An 18,547-nucleotide genomic window follows, 5' to 3' on the forward strand; every position below is an offset into this window, starting at 1 on the left:
CCCAATACATAAAACCTTATAAACATGAATAGTGCAGTTCATAAAGTTTTCTTTGTTAATGTTCCAAATTACATCAAATTAAGAATGCCTACATATTCACTTTGATTTCTCTGATATATTCAGTCATATTTAATAGTTGCATGTCTGGATGATACTGTATCATGCTATTTTGAGTATTTTAATCACTTGGCCGACACTTTTATCCATATAGACTTTGCAGTTATTTTGATATGTAGATGTATGTCATGACGGACAAGGTAGGGATGGGTCAGCTTGCTCTAGGATGCCTAAAGGCAAACTTCAGAACCAGGATATATCTGCCTTTGGAAGTCACCCTAGTCAGCAGCCCATCCTGCCATGGACAGGGGTGTCCAGTAGCTTACAATGTGAGGCCTTTGTGTACACACACTCAGAATTCAACTAATAATTTTCCAAAATGTGTGTGTAATCCAGGGAGCAGCTGGCGGCCAGCATACTGCAGGAGGGCAGCGCGGGGTGCAGAGTGGTGCAGAAGTTCCTGAAGATACTGCAGGTGGTGGTGCAGGAGCCGGGCCAGGCCTTCAAGCCCTTCCTGCCCAACATCCTGTCCCTATGCATGGAGCAGGTGTACCCCATTGTGGCAGAGGTCAGTCACCCTGCCCTCTCCATCCTTCATGGGAGTTGTGACTGTGCTGAGCTGCTTTCTTTTTTCTTTCTTCCTAATTTTATATACAGTGTCTTTGACCTTGCATAAAAATTGAAATATTTAAACTTTCAGCCTTGCTGGTTTTTGAAGACACGGTCCCTTAATAAGGGTAGTCTAATCATGTATATGAAACATATTACCAAATCGTTCTTATAAGGGAAAGCCTAGCCATTGTGGCTGCTTGACTTTGAATTAAAGTCATAATCAATTATTTGCTTGCTACCATTTACTTTTCAAGGAAATTAGTGTTGATTTAACATGTAAACAAATGGTAGGGTCGCTAGGGTGTTTGACTCCAAGGCAACTGATTCATGAAGATCCTAGAGTTGATTGTGTAAACTCTTCTCCTTGGCAACATGCATCTGAATTCACTGAGTCTGTTTTGAATAACTGCATCAAATGACCCCATGGTCTGATAAACGCCTTGTTCCTCCTCAGCGGTCTTCGCCGGACATTAAAGCAGAGATGTTTGAGCTCCTCTACCAAGTTCTCCACCAGAACTGGAGGTACTTCTTCAAGACGTCCGTCCTGGCCAGTGTCCAGAGGGGCGTAGCAGAAGACAACATGGAGAATGAGGCTCAGTTCACTGCCGCCATGCAGGTGGGTCATCCATTTTCACACCAGACCCTCCACGCATCCTGTGGAGGAGGGTCTTGCCCAATGGACAATGTTCTCCCTCTTTTTCTTTTTGTACAGTCCTGTTCATGTTTTCATGTAAACATACAACAGTAGAAAACAAAATCCTTTAGAATTTTCTACATTGTCTTTCTGATCTTGGTATTATTGTTTAAATCGACTTCATGCTTCTTTGGACTACACTATGGGTTGGAGCGCGGATTGAAATGTGTAGACTCAAGTGTTCCTACATGCGTCTAGATCTGATGTTTTCAGCGGTATCTACTACAACGGCGCGTAGTGTAGCGGCATCTAGATCAGATGTTTTCAGCGGTATCTACTACAACAGAGCGTAGTGTAGCGGCATCTAGATCTGATGTTTTCAGCGGTATCTACTACAACGGCGCATAGTGTAGCGGCATCTAGATCAGATGTTTTCAGCGGTATCTACTACAACGGCGCGTAGTGTAGCGGCATCTAGATCTGATGTTTTCAGCGGTATCTACTACAACGGCGCGTAGTGTAGCGGCATCTAGATCTGATGTTTTCAGCGGTATCTACTACAACGGCGCGTAGTGTAGCGGCATCTAGATCTGATGTTTTCAGCGGTATCTACTACAACGGTGCGTAGTGTAGCGGCATCTAGATCAGATGTTTTCAGTGGTATCCACTGTCCTGGCTCTAGCTCATTATCTTCCTTTGTTCGTGTTCTCCAGGCGTTTGGGCAGTCGTTCCTGCAGCCAGACATCCACATCTTCAAGCAGAATGTGTGCTACCTGGAGGCACTGAACAGCAAGCACAAACTGTACCACAGAGTGAGCTCCTCACCGGACCTGCTCCGAGCATCACAACCACTTAACATACTGAAGCATTTGGCAATTACAACTAATCTGCAAAATATTGATCAGTTAGTTTTGATTATCAATTCACCGGTTTAAAGATATTTTAACACTTAAATATGAAAGTATTTGCTGCTTATTTTTAATAAAAGACAAATCTTTGGTTTTCTCATTTCAGATGATAAAATAGATACTTAAATATTGGCTGCTCATGAGACCGCAAGCTTCTCAATAGAGAGAGATTGATTTTCCCTCTATAGGAGACGGGTACCCTAGCCTCTATACTCTAGACTCTAGACTCTCATGCCTCATGCCCATTTATCATCATCATTATTATTATTTTGGGACGTTAACAGGGTTCAACATGAAAAATAATGTGCAACTGGCGTGGTAGGCCCAGCTGGTCATACTGGGTCCAACGTGCTAGCTCTCAGTCGGTTCTTACTGGCCCTTTATCAAAGTTGTTATCTGCTTAAAGACTTGCTTCACAATACTACTAGGGCACATTTTAATTACTGCATGTGCTTTGTGCTTGTGGAAAATGTAAATACTGCTAAAGGATAAGGATTTTATGCAAATATAGATATATATATATATATATATATATATATATCATTGTTTAACATTGTCTCGACGTGACCATTTTACTGGTCCGGGCCGCTGAACACCACTTTTTGTTGACTCCTGTTTTGTTTTCCAGAAGCTGTTCCGGACGTCCATGCTGTTCCACTTCATCAACGTGCTGCTGCAGGTGCTGCTCCACAAAAGCCACGACCTGCTGCAGGAGGAGATCACGCTGGCCGTCTACAACATGGCCGCCGTCGACTTTGACGCCTTCTACTCCGGCTTCATGCCCGAGTTCCTCACGGGCTGCCAGGGCGTAGACTCCAACCAGCGGACTGTCCTGGCACGCAACTTCAAGCTTGAGCGGGTACGCACTGGGCTGTCATCTTTTGACGTTTTTTTAATTTTTTTTAATATATATATATTCGCAATGTGTGTTGTTTTGTTGGCAGCTCAATAGGATATATCTCTAAACACCTGATTCCACTGTAATCTCGTTTTAAGGAAGGTAGCTATGGTCCACTTCTTGCTGTTAAGATAATGACTTTGAGCCAAGCCACTGTAAACCTCCTGTTCTTCAGAGATACATCTATTAAAATGAATGAATTTAATATCCAATTTAAAAGTTGTCAGCTATTGCCCCAATTAAGCGGACAAAGTTACAGTGATACAGTAGTGCAGACCTAACCGCCAAGCTGCATGTCTCATTCGTCGTCCTACGAACTGACAAGCTACTGATTAACCAACAGACCTCTGCTGCTTACAAAACCTGACCGTTCTCTTTCTGTCCCCTCCCCTCCCTCCTCCCCTAGGACCTGCCCTCCTTCACTCAGAGTGTACACAGGCTAGTGAACGACCTGCGCTACTACAGACTGTGCAACAGCAGCCTGCCTACAGGCACCATCAAGCTATAACACACGCAGACAGACACAGATTAGCCCACCGGTGCCGACCACTTAGGCCAACGTGCCCCCTCACCACATGGCCTGGGTTCAACTCTGGGGTCATTACCTGCCAGCAGAAGAAGAAGGCTCTTCTGTCACGGAGGGGTTCATTGGAGACTGATGATGATGATGATGATGCTGCTGTTGTTTTTTTATTATTATTATTTCTGCTGTAGGACTAATTATTTTTAGTTCTTTGAAAGTGGGCCCTCCTTGGCGCAGTGACACAGTGACTTGAGGCGCAGAGAGCCATCTGAGCCAGGCCCCCTTTTTTTTTTTACCCACGATGCATCTGCGAGACCAGCCCCGGCGGGGACTGTGCACTTTCCGACTCGATTAGAGTTATTTTATCGATAAGTCTGCTTTTATTGATCTTGAGTTTTATTTTTCTTCATCTCCAAAGGAGACCTAATCTCTTTCATATCATTCCATTCTGATGCGGAGAAAATGTGCTTGATAAATAAAGTGTCTAATGTTTTTTAAACGCATCTCAAGATATTTGTTAATTTACACTTTGAGGGGCGCTGCGTTATCGAGGAGTACACCGAGTATTTATTTTGAAATTGATTTCAACATAATTTTGAATGCTATTATTTTTCAATATTTCTATAAATTACATTCCTGACGACAAAATGAAAACAACGTCAAATCAAATCGAATCAAAATCAAATCCAGTAAGGAAAACATTCCAAGCTATTATACATTTTCCATGTTATTGGTGGATCAAATGCAATGCCCACCCACATGGAATGAATGATCCAATCACAGACTGATCAATGTCCATGACCTGGCACCAATCGGGCCAGCAGAAAACCCTATTATGCTATTCCCATTGGATTTATTTAGTACTTTGCATGTTTTATGCAGTGGGGTCCCAAGCACTTTGGTCAAGTGATGATGTGCAACGAAACATGATATACACATCTAAACAGTCGTACAGATGCTTTTAATATTTATTTTATTTTGAATTATAGTTGAGCCACCCCATTCCGTTTCATCGGGTCAAATGCTCAATGTCCTTAATTTGACATAACTTGCATGAAGGTCTACCAAAAAGAAAAAAAAAACATAAAATACTTTCTAGAGCTTCTTTTGGATGGAAACTGGTTTATTTGGTTACCTCGCATGTCATTAACCCCGAACGATGGGACAAGAACGATGGCCCTTTGGCCAACCTCGACGTCCTATTGCAGCGTTCCTGGGGGCCCATCGGCTGCGCTGTAGATTAATTATCCGTCCAATTTTTGGCAATGTAGGTCTACGTCACCATAATATTTTGATAAAATCGGTAGCAAACTGACTTAGCTCAACTAAAATCAAACGGCGGTTGTAATTTGTAAAAAAAATAATAATAATAAAACTATAGGCTATATATATATATATATATATATATATATATGGGTTGATGAATAACAAACATTTAAATCTCATAAGTTTATAATTGCCCTGGGTATTTATGTTTGCAAAATGTGGGCTTACTATCATTGTCCCAATTTGAGTGCAAGTGATTGACCGCCTTCACTTATATATCAATGACCCCATGGTCATTGATAAACCTGAGGGGGAAAAGGGACTTTCGGAAATGTTCAGGGTCGCTGCTGGCGTAAGTATTTAAGGTGATTAAATAAACCAAGAGGACATGTCGCCTGGCATTCGTTCACCACATACCTTCAGTGAGGCTGCATGCGCTTTGACGCACTCGTGATTTTTAGTTTGACCGTTTGAAAACCAGCATTGTTATCTGTATAAACCCTTAGGCTTGCCCATTAATACTTTTGGGCACGTTAACGATCATGATTCTCTCGCAGACATGTGTTTTCAAGAGTATTCTTCAACATGGGCGGTGTTTTATAACGAGTCGATCCAGTGAAAAAGCCCTCGTTTCCAGGTTTATCTCTGCACCTCTGTCCAGCGGAGTCATACACCGGACTCAATCCAGTAAGTAGGCCCACTGATCTCACCACGTCTGTGGTGTCATGCCAGTATTTATTTGACTTATTTGACTTATTTGTAGCCTGCTTGCACCCACGTGGAAAGTTAAGCCTCATTAGTGTTGAGGTCCAACCGCCTTTTGAGCTCGAGAGGTGTAATAACGTTGACAACTATCTACAACTGAGGTGAAACTTGTCTTCATTAATATTGTAGGTTTTTATCATTTTACGAAGTGAGGAAAAAACATCAGTCAGTCAAAGTCAGCAGATGGGCAGCAGAAAAGTTGGACATAAAAGTTGAATAGATGACAGTTTACCTTTTTTTTTTTACCTGTTTATTTTTATCGATGGCAGAGCTCTCGTCGCCAGTAGAGCGAGACTGACAGACCTGCAGCAGCACCGCGGTGTGCTCGCACGAGACGAACAGTCTCACACAGACCAAGCAATGATCAACTTTTTTTTTTATTGGATACTTGTTGTTGAGCGCAAGGGAGTCACATGCATATGTAAATAATAGAAGCCTGGCTGCCATTCATTATCTCGTCGTTTAACCTACGAGGTTAACCTAAGCGTTGCGTGTATGCGACGCTTCCAATATGCCTACTATCTAAGGGAATGTGGTTGTATATATATATATATATATATATATACACATATATTCCTGTGTGTTCGATGCCATTTAGGTTCCACTGGTGGAGTAGAGCGCACACTCATAGCGGTGAAGCCTGATGGAGTTCAACGCAGATACGTTGGACAAATTATCCAGCGCTTTGAGCAACGGGGCTTCAAACTAGTGGGCTTGAAGATGTTGCAGGTAGGCCTATGCATGCCCCTACAAATTGTATTGTTTTAATAATTCAACAATGAAGCCACAATTTGGAGATGTGTAGATCGTTCCCCTCCTCCATGATCTCCTACCCATTCCTCCCCTCTTAATTGAATCTTCCTCCCCCCCTCCCCCTTCTCTCCGTTCTTGTTTCCCCTCTCCGTCTCTCCCTTCGTCTCTCCCTGGCCAGGCGTCTGACGTCCTCCTGTCTCAGCATTACCGAGAGCTCGTGAAGAAGCCCTTCTATCCCAATCTGGTTGACTACATGACGTCGGGGCCTGTGGTCGCCATGGTAACGTCCCTCAGGTTTTCTTGCAAAAGCTCTTCTTCCACACATCTTAATTTAACCTAACTTTTGATTTTGTGCCACCTGCGTGACACTACCAAACCTACTGGCTGTCTCCTTACTAGTGAAGGTGGAAGCTATAGCAACCTCCTCACTTGACACATGGGAAGTGCTTTGGATGACCTTCTGACCTTCCGTTTACAGGCCAGTGTGGGCCACTGTAGCTTTGCGTACGTCGTTGGGAATTGAGGGGATGTAATCAGTTGTTTGCAATCTGCAACCTCACCGTAGATGCCAACATATCCTACACGCTACGCCGTTCATATTGGTTGTCCAGTGCCACCCGTTGAATGTGAAGATGAATTGTATAAAGTTTGTCTTCATTATGCGATATGCTATGAAGTATCCAATTGGGATGAAAATATCTCTTAGCTTGACATAAGGCTACAGTATTTAAAATGTCCTGTGTAGTAGCTGATGTGAATGTGGAACAGATTTGTTTATAAATCGGGTTACGGTAAAGCAAGTGCTCACCCATTCGCTGACTGTCCCACACACTGCTGCTATACAACGTATGCATATACAACAACAACAACAGCTCCATCAGCTCTATCAGATAAGTGTGCTCATCGTTGCCCTGAAAGAGGCCGCCTCTCAGAGACGACTCGTCCACCAACTGCCCGTCACTAACGTGAGCTGACGGCTGTGCACACAGGTGTGGGAGGGCCTGAACGTGGTCCAGTCGTCTCGCAGGATGGTGGGCCCCACCAACCCCGTGGAGGCCCCGGCGGGCACGGTGCGCGGGGACTTCAGCCTCCACGTCAGCCGGTGAGCTCAGAACGACACCATGCTGACCCCCGTCATAGAGCTTAGCTCTGCTGGCTGCAGGCTACCACCGATTATATTGTACGGACCGATATACAAAAGAAAGGACACTTTTACAAGTGTTATAGGTCATATTAAAGTATATAAATATTAAATGTATATATATATAAGTAATATTTTTGATTTCAATGTTGTTTTCCAATACAAATGGATTACTTGGTCGCAATTGTTGAAACGTTTTACAATGTTAATATTTCAACAAATGTTTGAACATAGTAATAGTAGTAATCTAGTAATTGTCATCAAAATCAAAGTATGGATTACAAGTAGAAAGTTAGCAGCACCGGGTTAAGAAATAAACATGAAATAATTATTATTATAATTATTTTGAGTTGGTGAACAACATTGACGTTTGTTCTCCTGCTGCTGTGATCAGGAACGTGGTCCACGCCAGTGACTCTGTTGAGGGCGCTCAGAGGGAGATCCAGCTCTGGTTTGAAGGGAAAGAGCTGCTCAACTGGGAATGCTATGACCATCGTTTAACCTACAAAGAGGACAAATAAAGAAGACCAATGAAAGAGAGAGATAACGCGAAGCAAGTTGTAAGACCAGTAGCGTGAGAGGGGACGTTTTAGCTCAACGGCTAGTGGTTGAGGCCTTTCCGGTTTTTTTTTTTTAAATCTACGTTTGTGTAACTTGATGCTGTGATTTCAGGATATTTGTATTGATTATCGCTGTCGATTAATTCATTGTGTGTTGCCAATGTTTATGATTCACACCGCATTATACCGTTTTACATACATAGAGACAATGTACTTGGACTCTCTTTACTCTATCAACTTGGCCTTATTAACGCTTTTCACCACAGTAGTGGTGCTGAGCGTGAGCGCCCCCTGCTGACACAACGTGGCCCCAGTGGTTTATAGCAGCTATAAGAATATGTAAGTGTGTATAGAATAGATAGAGCCTGTGACACAATGCAGCTCTGTTAAAGTAAATAGGATATTTGTATTATTTTAAATTAATATAAGTAATTGGAGGGAGTTAAACTGAACTAATTTATTCACAATTGCTGACATAGTATTTCTGAAGTGTTTTTCATGAGTGCCTTAACTGTAGTATCTGAGTTTTTTTGCTGATCAGTGGACAGTTTAAAAACAAACGTCATCTGACAAACATTTATTGATAAAGTGTTTACATGAGAGCTGTTGGTATTGTATCAGAAGTTACTTCATTTACTTCTGATCACTATTGCGCTCTTCTACATTTTCACTTGATTAAAAGTGCAATGTTTCCCCCAGTTTTTTCATTATCATGATTTTCATTTTCATCATTTCAAGATTAGCAAATTGAATGTCTCTGGAATTTATAATGTACATGATGAAAACAAAATAGATGTTCATATGCTACTTAAGATGCAAAATAGTTTTAGTTATCATTACTCAACAAGTCAAGGTTGATTGGCTGGAATCATAAATACACTTTTCGTTGGCTTACTGTTAAAATAAATCTGTCCATGAAGATACAGTTGGGCACCTTGCGTAGCCAAATTCACTGTACAGTATGTGTTAACCGATTATATTAATGTGTGATTTAAAAACAAACTTATCTATAAATATTCAAAATATCAATATAATTCCTTCATTTATTTACTTCTATGAGTTTTGGGTTTGGAAATAAGTAAAAACTTGCATTTTCAATAACTGTGTTAGACTGATTAGACCATTAGGTGGGTTTTTGAGCAAACCCATTAAAAAAATATAACTAGTTACAACATCATCCTCCAACTCTCTGCACCTGTGCAGTCGGGAGTATTGTTCTGGCATGCTGGCTCTCAGCAGGGATACCTGGTGTTTTGCGGTGAAGCTGCTTCATTACCCTTAAGCACTTTGCGCCGTTCACGTTAAGCGTTATAATATTTCACTTCCTTCCTGCAGGTCGGCCTTGAGTTTCTGCTTCTGCATCACCGCCTCAAGCTCTGTGGCTTTACGCACATCCTGGAACACATGGGCGGATTCAGAAGGGATTCAGTTAGTGAGTTTCTTTCAAATTAGTGTTTTTTTACAGGTTTTTTTTTTTTTTTTTTACAGTTTTGTTGTTTCCATTAGTTCTTGTAGGGAAGCGGGTTAATTAGATGTTCAAGTGAGAGTTCAAGTTAGTTTTTCCTGTCGACTGCCTGTTAATAAACGGGTAGCTAAAACACGCAATCACACACACACACACACACGCACGCACGCACACACACACACACACACACACACACACACACACACACACACACACACACACACACACACACACACACACACACACACACACACACACACACACACACACACACACAACCATTTATGTAAAAACACAGAAACTTGAATGCATGCACATGCATACATTTTTATATTTTATATTCATTTTTTTTTTTATATTCACACAAGAGAGTTAGGTACCTCTAGCAAGGCCTTCTGCACCATGATCTGGCTGTAGACCCTGGAGCCCTCCTGCGGAGAGACCGTCCGCAGCTCCTCCTTGTTCAGTGAGAAGAGCTGAGCCCCGGACAGAACGCCAAGACACTGCACCGTCCTAACCATAACAATACAGATATGGATCAAAAAAAAAAGAACGAACAATCAAAACAACAATATGACTAACAACAATATTGACATGAATAATCATATTCACCGAGAAGAATATGAAATGAAATAATATAAATAATAACGCAGATATTAATTATAGCAACACAAACATGAACCCCCCCCCCTCCACAGTGGACTCACTCTTTGCTGAAGCCCTTGGCTGAGAGCCAGACCTCCACCTCCTGCGTGGAGGAGTGGTAGTCCAGCGGGGCGGAGGTGTCGGTGGTGCGGGGGATCACCAGGGGGTGCGCAGGGCCGGCCCGGCCAGTGGTGAGCCTCTGAAGGAGCTCGTTGTTCATCATGAAACCTTGACCACACACACACACAAGCATGTTGGGTAGCATGTCGGCTGAAGGGGCTGGACAGACGTGGTTTAGGGTTTTGACTCCCTGCCAAAAGGTTCTGGGCTCCACTACAAACTTCACTGTTCACCTTTAGGCCTTCCTGAGCAAGCTGCTTAACTCACGCTCAGTCATTAATGACATCTTTAAAAAAAACAACAACATTGTAATAGCGTCTACTGCTCAATTAATGAATAGTGACTACAATGGAGATTGTAGTGTTTTCGCCAATGCAATGCGTTTGAATGTGCAAAATTCAAATTCTTTATTTCAAGGATAGCCCCTTGAGATGTATCATCTCATTTTCGAGGGGGTCCTTACAATAATGACAAACAATACAAAGATAGCAAAGAGTAAGAAAGTATTGGACCGCGATCCAAGAGAGGGAGTCCTACCCTCCGACTCCAAAGTGGATCTGCTGGAGCTCAGTTTGACAGGGTTATTTCAGCCGTGGATATATGTCACAGGAGTATTTAGTTTAGATGGCTTTTTCACTCCTTCCAGACAATGTTTTCACTCAAATAGTTGCGATGAAGCAATAATAAAAGCGGTTGACTGAAACAAGGTTGTAACCTTATTAAGAGGTTTTGAACCCTAATCTTTGGCATAAATTAAAGGACGCCCTGCACGGTTACAACTACCTCTTCCGGCGTCGTCCGCCGGCGTGGCGTTGGGGGGTTCGAGCGCGCTCTGGGGACGGGTGCTGGAGGACGGACTCGGTGGGGCGTACGACGAGTACTCGCTGGTAGGAGGACTGAGAGGCACCTTCTGTTGAACACAAATTGAAGCACACATTGCAAACTGTTATCATAATTGTGTAACTGCTGGTAGGACAGTAACATTGGGACTCTTCAGGAGACCTGTTTAAGAAACACTGAACATTTATGGCAGGCCTCACTAAAATCAAAGAAAACAACTAAAAGAGTCATTTTTAAATGGGCTTTGAGTTCTGAAGTTGACAGCGCCTTAAAATCGTTGTTTTCAATGTAGGCCTATTTATATTTACAAACCAAATACCTTTGGGTGGATAACGTACCTTTGAGTCACTCCTTGCCACTTGGTTGTTCTCTGGGTGGTTACTGGGGGTCGACACGGGCTCCAGGATGTTGAAGGGAACGAATCCTATCTGGTCGAAGCGGTTGCGACACTTCCACCACCTTTTAGAGGACTCGACGACCTGCAGGACAAAAAAACACACTTTGGTGTCAGCTTTAATGGGGCACGCTACTCATTTATTTTTGCAGGATAATTTCAGTTTTTTGGGGGTAGACTACTGGGGAAACTGATGCTACTGAACACAACACCATCCCACGTCAACCTACACCATAACGGGATCATACGTACCTCTAAGGTCTCTCCTTGGAGCACTGAGAGCTCACTACTGTTCCGTGCCACAAAGTCGTAACTGCAGTTGAACATTCTTTCGCCCTCTGGTGGCAGTGTGCTGCCATCTCTGTTGGATCGGCGCACATAGAGTCAAGACCGAGTGTGTTCATTGGGACGTCCTGATGTGTCACTATGGATTTCGACTTACAACTCATCACTTTGCTGTGGACCAGAAGAAGGCCTATCTGACGTTGGTGAAGAAGGTTCCTGTGCACAGCATTTTGACATTTGGTAAATGTCATATGGTCATCATATCCTACATGTAAATACAGCCTTTTGGCTGATGATTGTTACTCCAAAGCGACTCCCAGTACATGTCAGGCCGCAGAGAACAATGAATGCGTGCAAAGGAATACTACAAAACAATGTGAAGAAAACATAACAGGCGAGAGTGCAGAGAAGTGTCACATGATGTTGTGCACATTCCAAGATGCCATCTTGGTGCCTTTTAACCCTTATAATATGAATAATAACAACTGGTTGCTGGTACCTCCACGGCCCTCTTTGCAATGGACGCATCTTGTCTGTGCTGCACCTCAACCGGGTCCTCCCAGGGCTGACCGTCTGGGTCACCTGGTTCCCACCCGTCCAGGAACACAGGGGTGTAGGGAGGGACAGACACCCCAAGCTGGGAGCTAGCAGCAAGGGCAGAGGTTTCTCATGGACACTTTAGAAATAAAGTCACAGTAAAGACATTGTGATGGAGCACAAGCCGCATTAACCTCGCATAGCCACCTTTGGACAGCATTCATGAGGGTTTTTCATGAAATAATGGCGACACAAAGCAGTTTTAGTTGTGTTTTCTACTGTCACCTCACAGTCACTACAGTATGTGTGTAGTCAATGGTCATGGTCAAAGGCCTTAGTGGAGACATTACTCTGGAAGCCTTAAAATTATTATAATCTCAAACCATAAAGCCTGCAGTAATTCAGCACTTTCACCTTCTGATCATGAGGCTTTTGGCTTTTGGAACCCAGTCTGAGAACCAGCCATTCAATTGGTGCATTGGTGGTAAGGTTTATGTGAGTGGACTGGAGGGAAATAGTTTACTGTGTAGTGAATGTCACATGCATATTCTTGCATAATTCACCGTGTGTGTTGTTCTACACACTGTTGCTTAGCTTTCACGGTCCGCTGGCCCTTTAAATGTCTGGTGCCGTATGCCTGACGAGGGGTTTGTTATATGACTGTGTGTGTGTTCTGGTTTTTGGGTTAATTGATTAAACGAGTTAGGCAGTCGTGGCTCAACGTGCGAAATTGTCTCGCGTCCTTCATTGCAATTTCCACAACTGCAGAATTTGTACAATGTCGGGGTACGTCTACTACCCCAAGAGGCTAGATATCTAGGGTCGTATCTAGGGAGGCTGTGTAAGTCATAAGGAGGGTCGATAATTAGCCCACTAAGAAGTTAGACGAGATAGATACTAGATAGCTAAGAAGCTAGATCATTGGGTAGTTAGAACACTTAAGCCGTTTCTCAATACCAAGTACGTGGACTACGTTCTCGCGGACTTGGAAGTACGTACTTGGCAAGTCCGGACTTTCAAGTACAGACTTCCGAGAACGCGAGTACGCACCTGCAGTTGGAACAGCAGCGGACTCGATGATGCATCCTGGGATATTTAACGGTCCCAAGTCCACACGAGTCACCTCCGATGCGTCCTCGGTAGAACGGCCTCATCGAGAACGCATCGAGAACACTTCCGGGTTTTACGACAGTACTCGCGTACTCGCGTACTTGGAATTGGAACAGTGCTTGGGCCACCACTGATGACGTTTATCGAGAACGCAAGTACACGAGAACACACGAGAACGCGAATTGAGAAACGGCTTTAGTAGTTGAGGGTGTAGTTAGCTAGATGGTTACCATGGTGAAGTCCAGTTTGGTCCTAGTGCGTTCCAGAGATCCTGCTCCTCCTGGGTCAGGTGTTTCTGGAGCAGTGACACGGCTCCACTGGTCAGGGCAGGACTGACCACAGAGGCCCCCAGCTCGGGCCCTCCGGTGGTTTTGACCAACTGTGAGGGAGAGAAAACCACCACAGTCAGTCAAGTCAGTCGGTCAAACAGTCGGTCAGAGAAATAGGTCCGAAAAGTAAAGTCGATTTTACCAGATCCAGGGGAACGAAGACGTGATGCAGCAGTCCTGGGGAGTCGGGTTCTGTGATCAAAGACTTGAGACGGTCCTGAATGAACCAGAAATGAGGTCAGTTGAGATGGGAGGATGTGACTTGTTTTGTTGAACTTCAAATGATTAACCGACATTTCTTTTTCCAAAATGGGAATGGTTGGTGCTCACCAGAAGACTGAGAGAATACTTGATTTTCTGAAAGATGCCCACAAACTCCTCCTCGATTGGTGGGCAAGCTTTCATGGTCAGCACATTTTCTGCAAAACAAAAAGAGTTTGTCTGAATAACCTTATTGTGCACTTATATATAACATTTTCTTTTTAAAGTTTAATATAAATAAGCCAAAAGTTTTTATTTATCAAAATATACTTAATAACCTGAAATAGTGGATTTTGCATGGTAGCCTTACCTACAACAACACCAACATGCAATACACCTAAGCAACTTAAGCTCAAACACAAAAGATTAAGGACATTAAAGGTCTGAATTACTGTACCTATAATTATCTGCTACAAGTCATTCAACAGACGCTTTAAGGGGGGGGGGGGGGGTAATTCCCCTCTTCAATGATCATCATCTCACCGTCTTCGTCTTCCTTCTTGCTCTTCCTGCTGCGTTTCTTGCGCTTTCTCCTCTGGTTGAGGACGCCCTGGGCGTCTGCCGTCTGCTGCAGGAGGCCCATGAACCGCTCCACGTCGTCAAAGCAGTGGTTCAAGATTTCCTGGACACCCAATGGACACACATGCATACACTGCTGTATTCAGAATCTTTGGGTTTCACAATACGGTAACTAGGGTTGCCAACCGTCCCGTAAAATACGGGATTGTTCCGTATTTGGCAACTAAAAGACCTGTCCCGTAATGAACTGATACGGGACGCACTTTGTCCCGTATTTTGGGGTCGTAATCGCGAGAACGCCCGCGATCGCGCATAACTCTCCCCCCCCCCCCCCCCCCCGTCAACAATCTCGTCTGCACCCCCCCCCTCCCCCCCGTCAACAATCTTGATCAAGAGGTGTCCCTTATTTGAAACTCTGGGAGTTGGCAACCATAACAGTAACCGTAACTATCAGATTAATTCATTAATTGAGTGACCATAAATAGCAGACCAGATTAGCAGCCAGCTCACAGAGGTATGAAAACGTTGACGGACAGAACCGGGTGATACACTAGTACCTCAGATGTTTATCTCTGTGTCTCTTTGCATGTTTGTGGTTTGCTACTGTCTCCACATTGGCCTGTTAATGGTTACTGTGTGCATTGACTGATGGGTATTGTGGTTGAGGAAGGAACTTGTGCATCATATGTGATGCTAGTAAACAAAGCCTACACATGCTGCACTGAACGTTATCTCGGATTAAGCTATGTTACAGCAGCACAGAGACTGGGCCAGAAACCAGAAATAAAATGGCAAGGGGTGGAGTTAGACCTTGTTTCATCACAGAGATAGATATTTGTGCGAGTGGATGAAGCTTTAGAAGCTATATTTAATATACACGCTCTTACAGTGGCCAGTCTACACGGTGTGGATTGGATTTTTCATCAATAACGTGCTGCCAGATTCCCACAAGATTCCCACAAGTATGAAGCTAAATAGAGTAAAACGTTAGATATTTGAGCTTGTTTGCCATGAGACTTTAGATATCTAATTCTAATTGCATTTGGGTCTCACAAAGTGTGAGTGAATTTTCTCTAATAGCTACGTAGTTGAAGCTAGTCTGAGATGGGTTTTGAGAATGTTTGACAACGCTCCTCCTACCTGCTCCTATGGAACTTAATGTGTCATTTAAATTGTAATTCTAAAACCTTTACAACACTCATGAATGCTCATAACAAGTTCCCTTGCTAAAACAGGGGTTTACTTACGCTAATGTCTGATCTGTGGGACTAAACTGATTGTAAATACCCCCAATTCTGGTTGTGTGGCAATAAAGTATTCCTCATCTCCTCTCTTATGTCAGAGAGCCGAACGTCCCTTAGTCAAGACTGGTCAGTTCTGATATCATAGCAGCTACCGTATCATCAAAGATGAATTAAGAGACACACAATCCAAAGTGTTATTTAGTTTCTTAACCGATCTCTGGGTGTTACGTGTTACGTGTGTCATGCGTACGTACCACCTCTCTTTGTGGATTCACAGAGGATGACTGGGGCTCCAACGTTCCGCTATTCACTGGACAAAAAGAGGACAGAGGTCCGTGAATCACTCTGTCGATGTAAATCCTCCACTCACTCAGTCACTCCCTCTCTCTCACACACACACACACACACACACATGAAAGGTCCCACTCAGACAGTAACCCCGGGTACGTACCCTGGCTGTAGGCCGTGGAGCTCATCGGAAGGCTGTCTACAGGAGGCTGTTCTCCGCGAGGGATCATGACCCGCACCCCCAAAGGCTTCCCCGCGACCAGGGGAGGGGACTTGGTAGACATCTAGTGTTTGTGCTGTGTGTGTGTGTGTGTGTGTGTGTGTGTGTGTGTGTGTGTGTGTGTGTGGGGGGGTGTATTGTTTGTATGTGCCAGTGTGTTTATATCATTGATGTGTATGTTTGAGTGCAATCATTTAAGTAAATGTGGAGGCAAATAGTAGGATACATAAACAAATATATCAAGAGAAAGGTATTTCTAAAAATAGAATAATGCAAACAGAAAAGAATGATAGTTCAAGGCCTTGGTAGCTTTTGTTTGGATACAAGTTTGGTAATTATTTGCGCACAGAAAAAGCACAACCTCTGAAAGGTACTTCTTGGTCATTCTGGGTTTAGTATAATAATCTCCCAGTGCACATTAACCATGGCGTGGTTCTTTGTCAAGGTGTGTCGTGGAGAATTAACAAGGTGTGTCGTGGAGAGTTGACGTTTGTGTATGCCTACATCTGTGGAAGTTATGTGAGTCATAAGAGGCTGGCAAACCTCCTGCTCTTCATTCGATCATTAACATGACATTCTGTGGCAACAGGCCGTCTGTCATCCAATATTGACCCTGCTGAGCTGTGTGTGTTTAGTTGGTGGATTTGTTTGTATCAGACAATTATCCCACGCTCTCTGTACTGTGTACAAAATATGTAACAACAACAAAAGCAACAATGTAGATTGGAACAGCTGACAACAGCCGACAGTAATCTATCTAGTCTAGTCTGTTTAGCTCTCTGTCCGTCCCGCATTCTCTTTATCCGTCTATCTATCTGTCTGACTGTATATCTAAATCCTACATAAATCAATACATTCATATGAACAGAAGTCAACAAATTATGGACAGCTACGAACTAGCCGTTGTCATAACAAACAATAATAACTACCATGCATGTAAATATTACTGTAGAGGTAGGCTACAGAAAACTGTGGGTAGGCTATGAAATCACCATGTGTCATTGTAAAAGCATATAAACGCACTGAATGTGTTGATGGTAAGAATTAGTGGTTGCTTAAAAAAAAAAAAAAAGTGTTGCTTAGCGTCTGAGTTCTCATCAGATGTATAGTATGTGAACCATGGTATGCAGCCAAAGACAAAGGCCGCAATTGATAAAAAATGTAAAAGGAAACAGCAGAAGGTGAAGTCATTAAATCAACCTATGCCCCGGTTTAAGCTTAGTTTTCTTTCAGAAAAATTATGAATTACGACAAATCATTTTACTATAAAGTGGCACGCAAACGATGTGCTTTCGAAGACTGTATTGCGTAACCGACACATTCTAGATTTAGGCTATCATTAAATACAATTTGAGACTTTGATTGTAACTATTTTGAATTGCGTTTAAATGTTCTTTGGCATTTTGTCTTAAATTATTTGAAGGCTTCATGTAAAGCACTTTGAATTACCTGGTTGCTGAAATGTGCTATACAAATAAATAGACACAAACACCTCTGACAGTCTCTCTCTCTCTCTCTCTCTCTCTCTCTCTCTCTCTCTCTCTCTCTCTCTCTCTCTCTCTCTCTCTCTCTCTCATAATCTAGTTGTACAAAACGAATAGAATACCCATCACAGTACCTTTCCCCGCTGTTTGAGTGTTTAAGTCCAATGCGCTGAGAGCCACCAGTCCTTTCTCTGCTGTCCTCTGTGTGCATTGAGCTTAGCCGCGTCAGTAATGTCGCACCTTTTTCAGATATGCAGGAACGAGAAAAACAAGTCCATGCTCCGGCAAACCGCGCGTGGCTTTCACTCTCTTCTGGCAACGATGACACACGATCGATGGTGTCGGTGTGTGCGTGTGTGTGTGTGTGTGTGTGTGTGTGTGTGTGTGTGTGTGTGTGTGTGTGCGTGTGTGTGTGTGTGTGTGTGTGTGTGTGTGTGTGTGTGTGTGTGTGTGTGTGTGTGTGTGTGTGTGTGTGTGTGTGTGTGAGTGATACTCGCTGAAAACTCTCTCCCAATCACACACGCACACGCACACGCGCACACACGCACGCACGCACGCACACACACACACACACACACACACACACACACACACACACACACACACACACACACACACACACACACACATCAACACCCAACACACTATAGATAGGCTCTCATTGTTACATGACGAGGAAAAAAATAGTG

The 18,547-nt window shown here is 43.4% G+C and overlaps 3 protein-coding genes across 3 annotated transcripts in view; 2 read left to right on the plus strand and 1 right to left on the minus strand.

Moving 5' to 3' along the window:
* Nucleotides 1-4,125, plus strand: part of xpo6 (exportin 6) — a 21,902-nt gene extending 17,777 nt beyond the window's left edge. The window contains exons 20-24 of the mRNA XM_084488696.1: nucleotides 454-625; nucleotides 1,124-1,285; nucleotides 2,017-2,115; nucleotides 2,840-3,070; nucleotides 3,516-4,125. Of these exons, the coding sequence (XP_084344822.1) occupies nucleotides 454-625; nucleotides 1,124-1,285; nucleotides 2,017-2,115; nucleotides 2,840-3,070; nucleotides 3,516-3,617 (766 nt within the window). The 3' untranslated portion in view covers nucleotides 3,618-4,125. The remainder of the gene's footprint in view (nucleotides 1-453; nucleotides 626-1,123; nucleotides 1,286-2,016; nucleotides 2,116-2,839; nucleotides 3,071-3,515) is intronic.
* A 1,146-nt stretch (nucleotides 4,126-5,271) lies between these two features.
* On the plus strand, nucleotides 5,272-8,815 carry nme4 (NME/NM23 nucleoside diphosphate kinase 4). Its single transcript, XM_084465217.1, has 5 exons — nucleotides 5,272-5,585; nucleotides 6,262-6,392; nucleotides 6,595-6,696; nucleotides 7,406-7,518; nucleotides 7,952-8,815. The coding sequence occupies exons 1-5, from the start codon at nucleotides 5,441-5,443 to the stop codon at nucleotides 8,076-8,078; spliced, it is 618 nt and encodes a 205-aa protein (XP_084321343.1). The 5' UTR covers nucleotides 5,272-5,440; the 3' UTR covers nucleotides 8,079-8,815.
* Nucleotides 8,816-9,219: 404 nt separating this feature from the next.
* Nucleotides 9,220-18,045, minus strand: eps8l1a (EPS8 signaling adaptor L1a). The gene is made up of 15 exons (XM_084465107.1): nucleotides 17,993-18,045; nucleotides 16,318-16,450; nucleotides 16,121-16,176; nucleotides 14,587-14,725; nucleotides 14,173-14,261; nucleotides 13,985-14,059; nucleotides 13,744-13,892; nucleotides 12,366-12,510; nucleotides 12,024-12,082; nucleotides 11,834-11,942; nucleotides 11,526-11,666; nucleotides 11,131-11,257; nucleotides 10,290-10,455; nucleotides 9,963-10,095; nucleotides 9,220-9,512 (listed from the first exon to the last, which is right to left on the minus strand). The coding sequence occupies exons 2-15, from the start codon at nucleotides 16,436-16,438 to the stop codon at nucleotides 9,426-9,428; spliced, it is 1,596 nt and encodes a 531-aa protein (XP_084321233.1). The 5' UTR covers nucleotides 16,439-16,450; nucleotides 17,993-18,045; the 3' UTR covers nucleotides 9,220-9,425.
* Nucleotides 18,046-18,547: the final 502 nt, after the last annotated feature.

Source organism: Micromesistius poutassou (genome assembly GCF_964030765.1).
Source record: "Micromesistius poutassou genome assembly, chromosome: 1".
Lineage (NCBI taxonomy): Eukaryota > Metazoa > Chordata > Actinopteri > Gadiformes > Gadidae > Micromesistius > Micromesistius poutassou.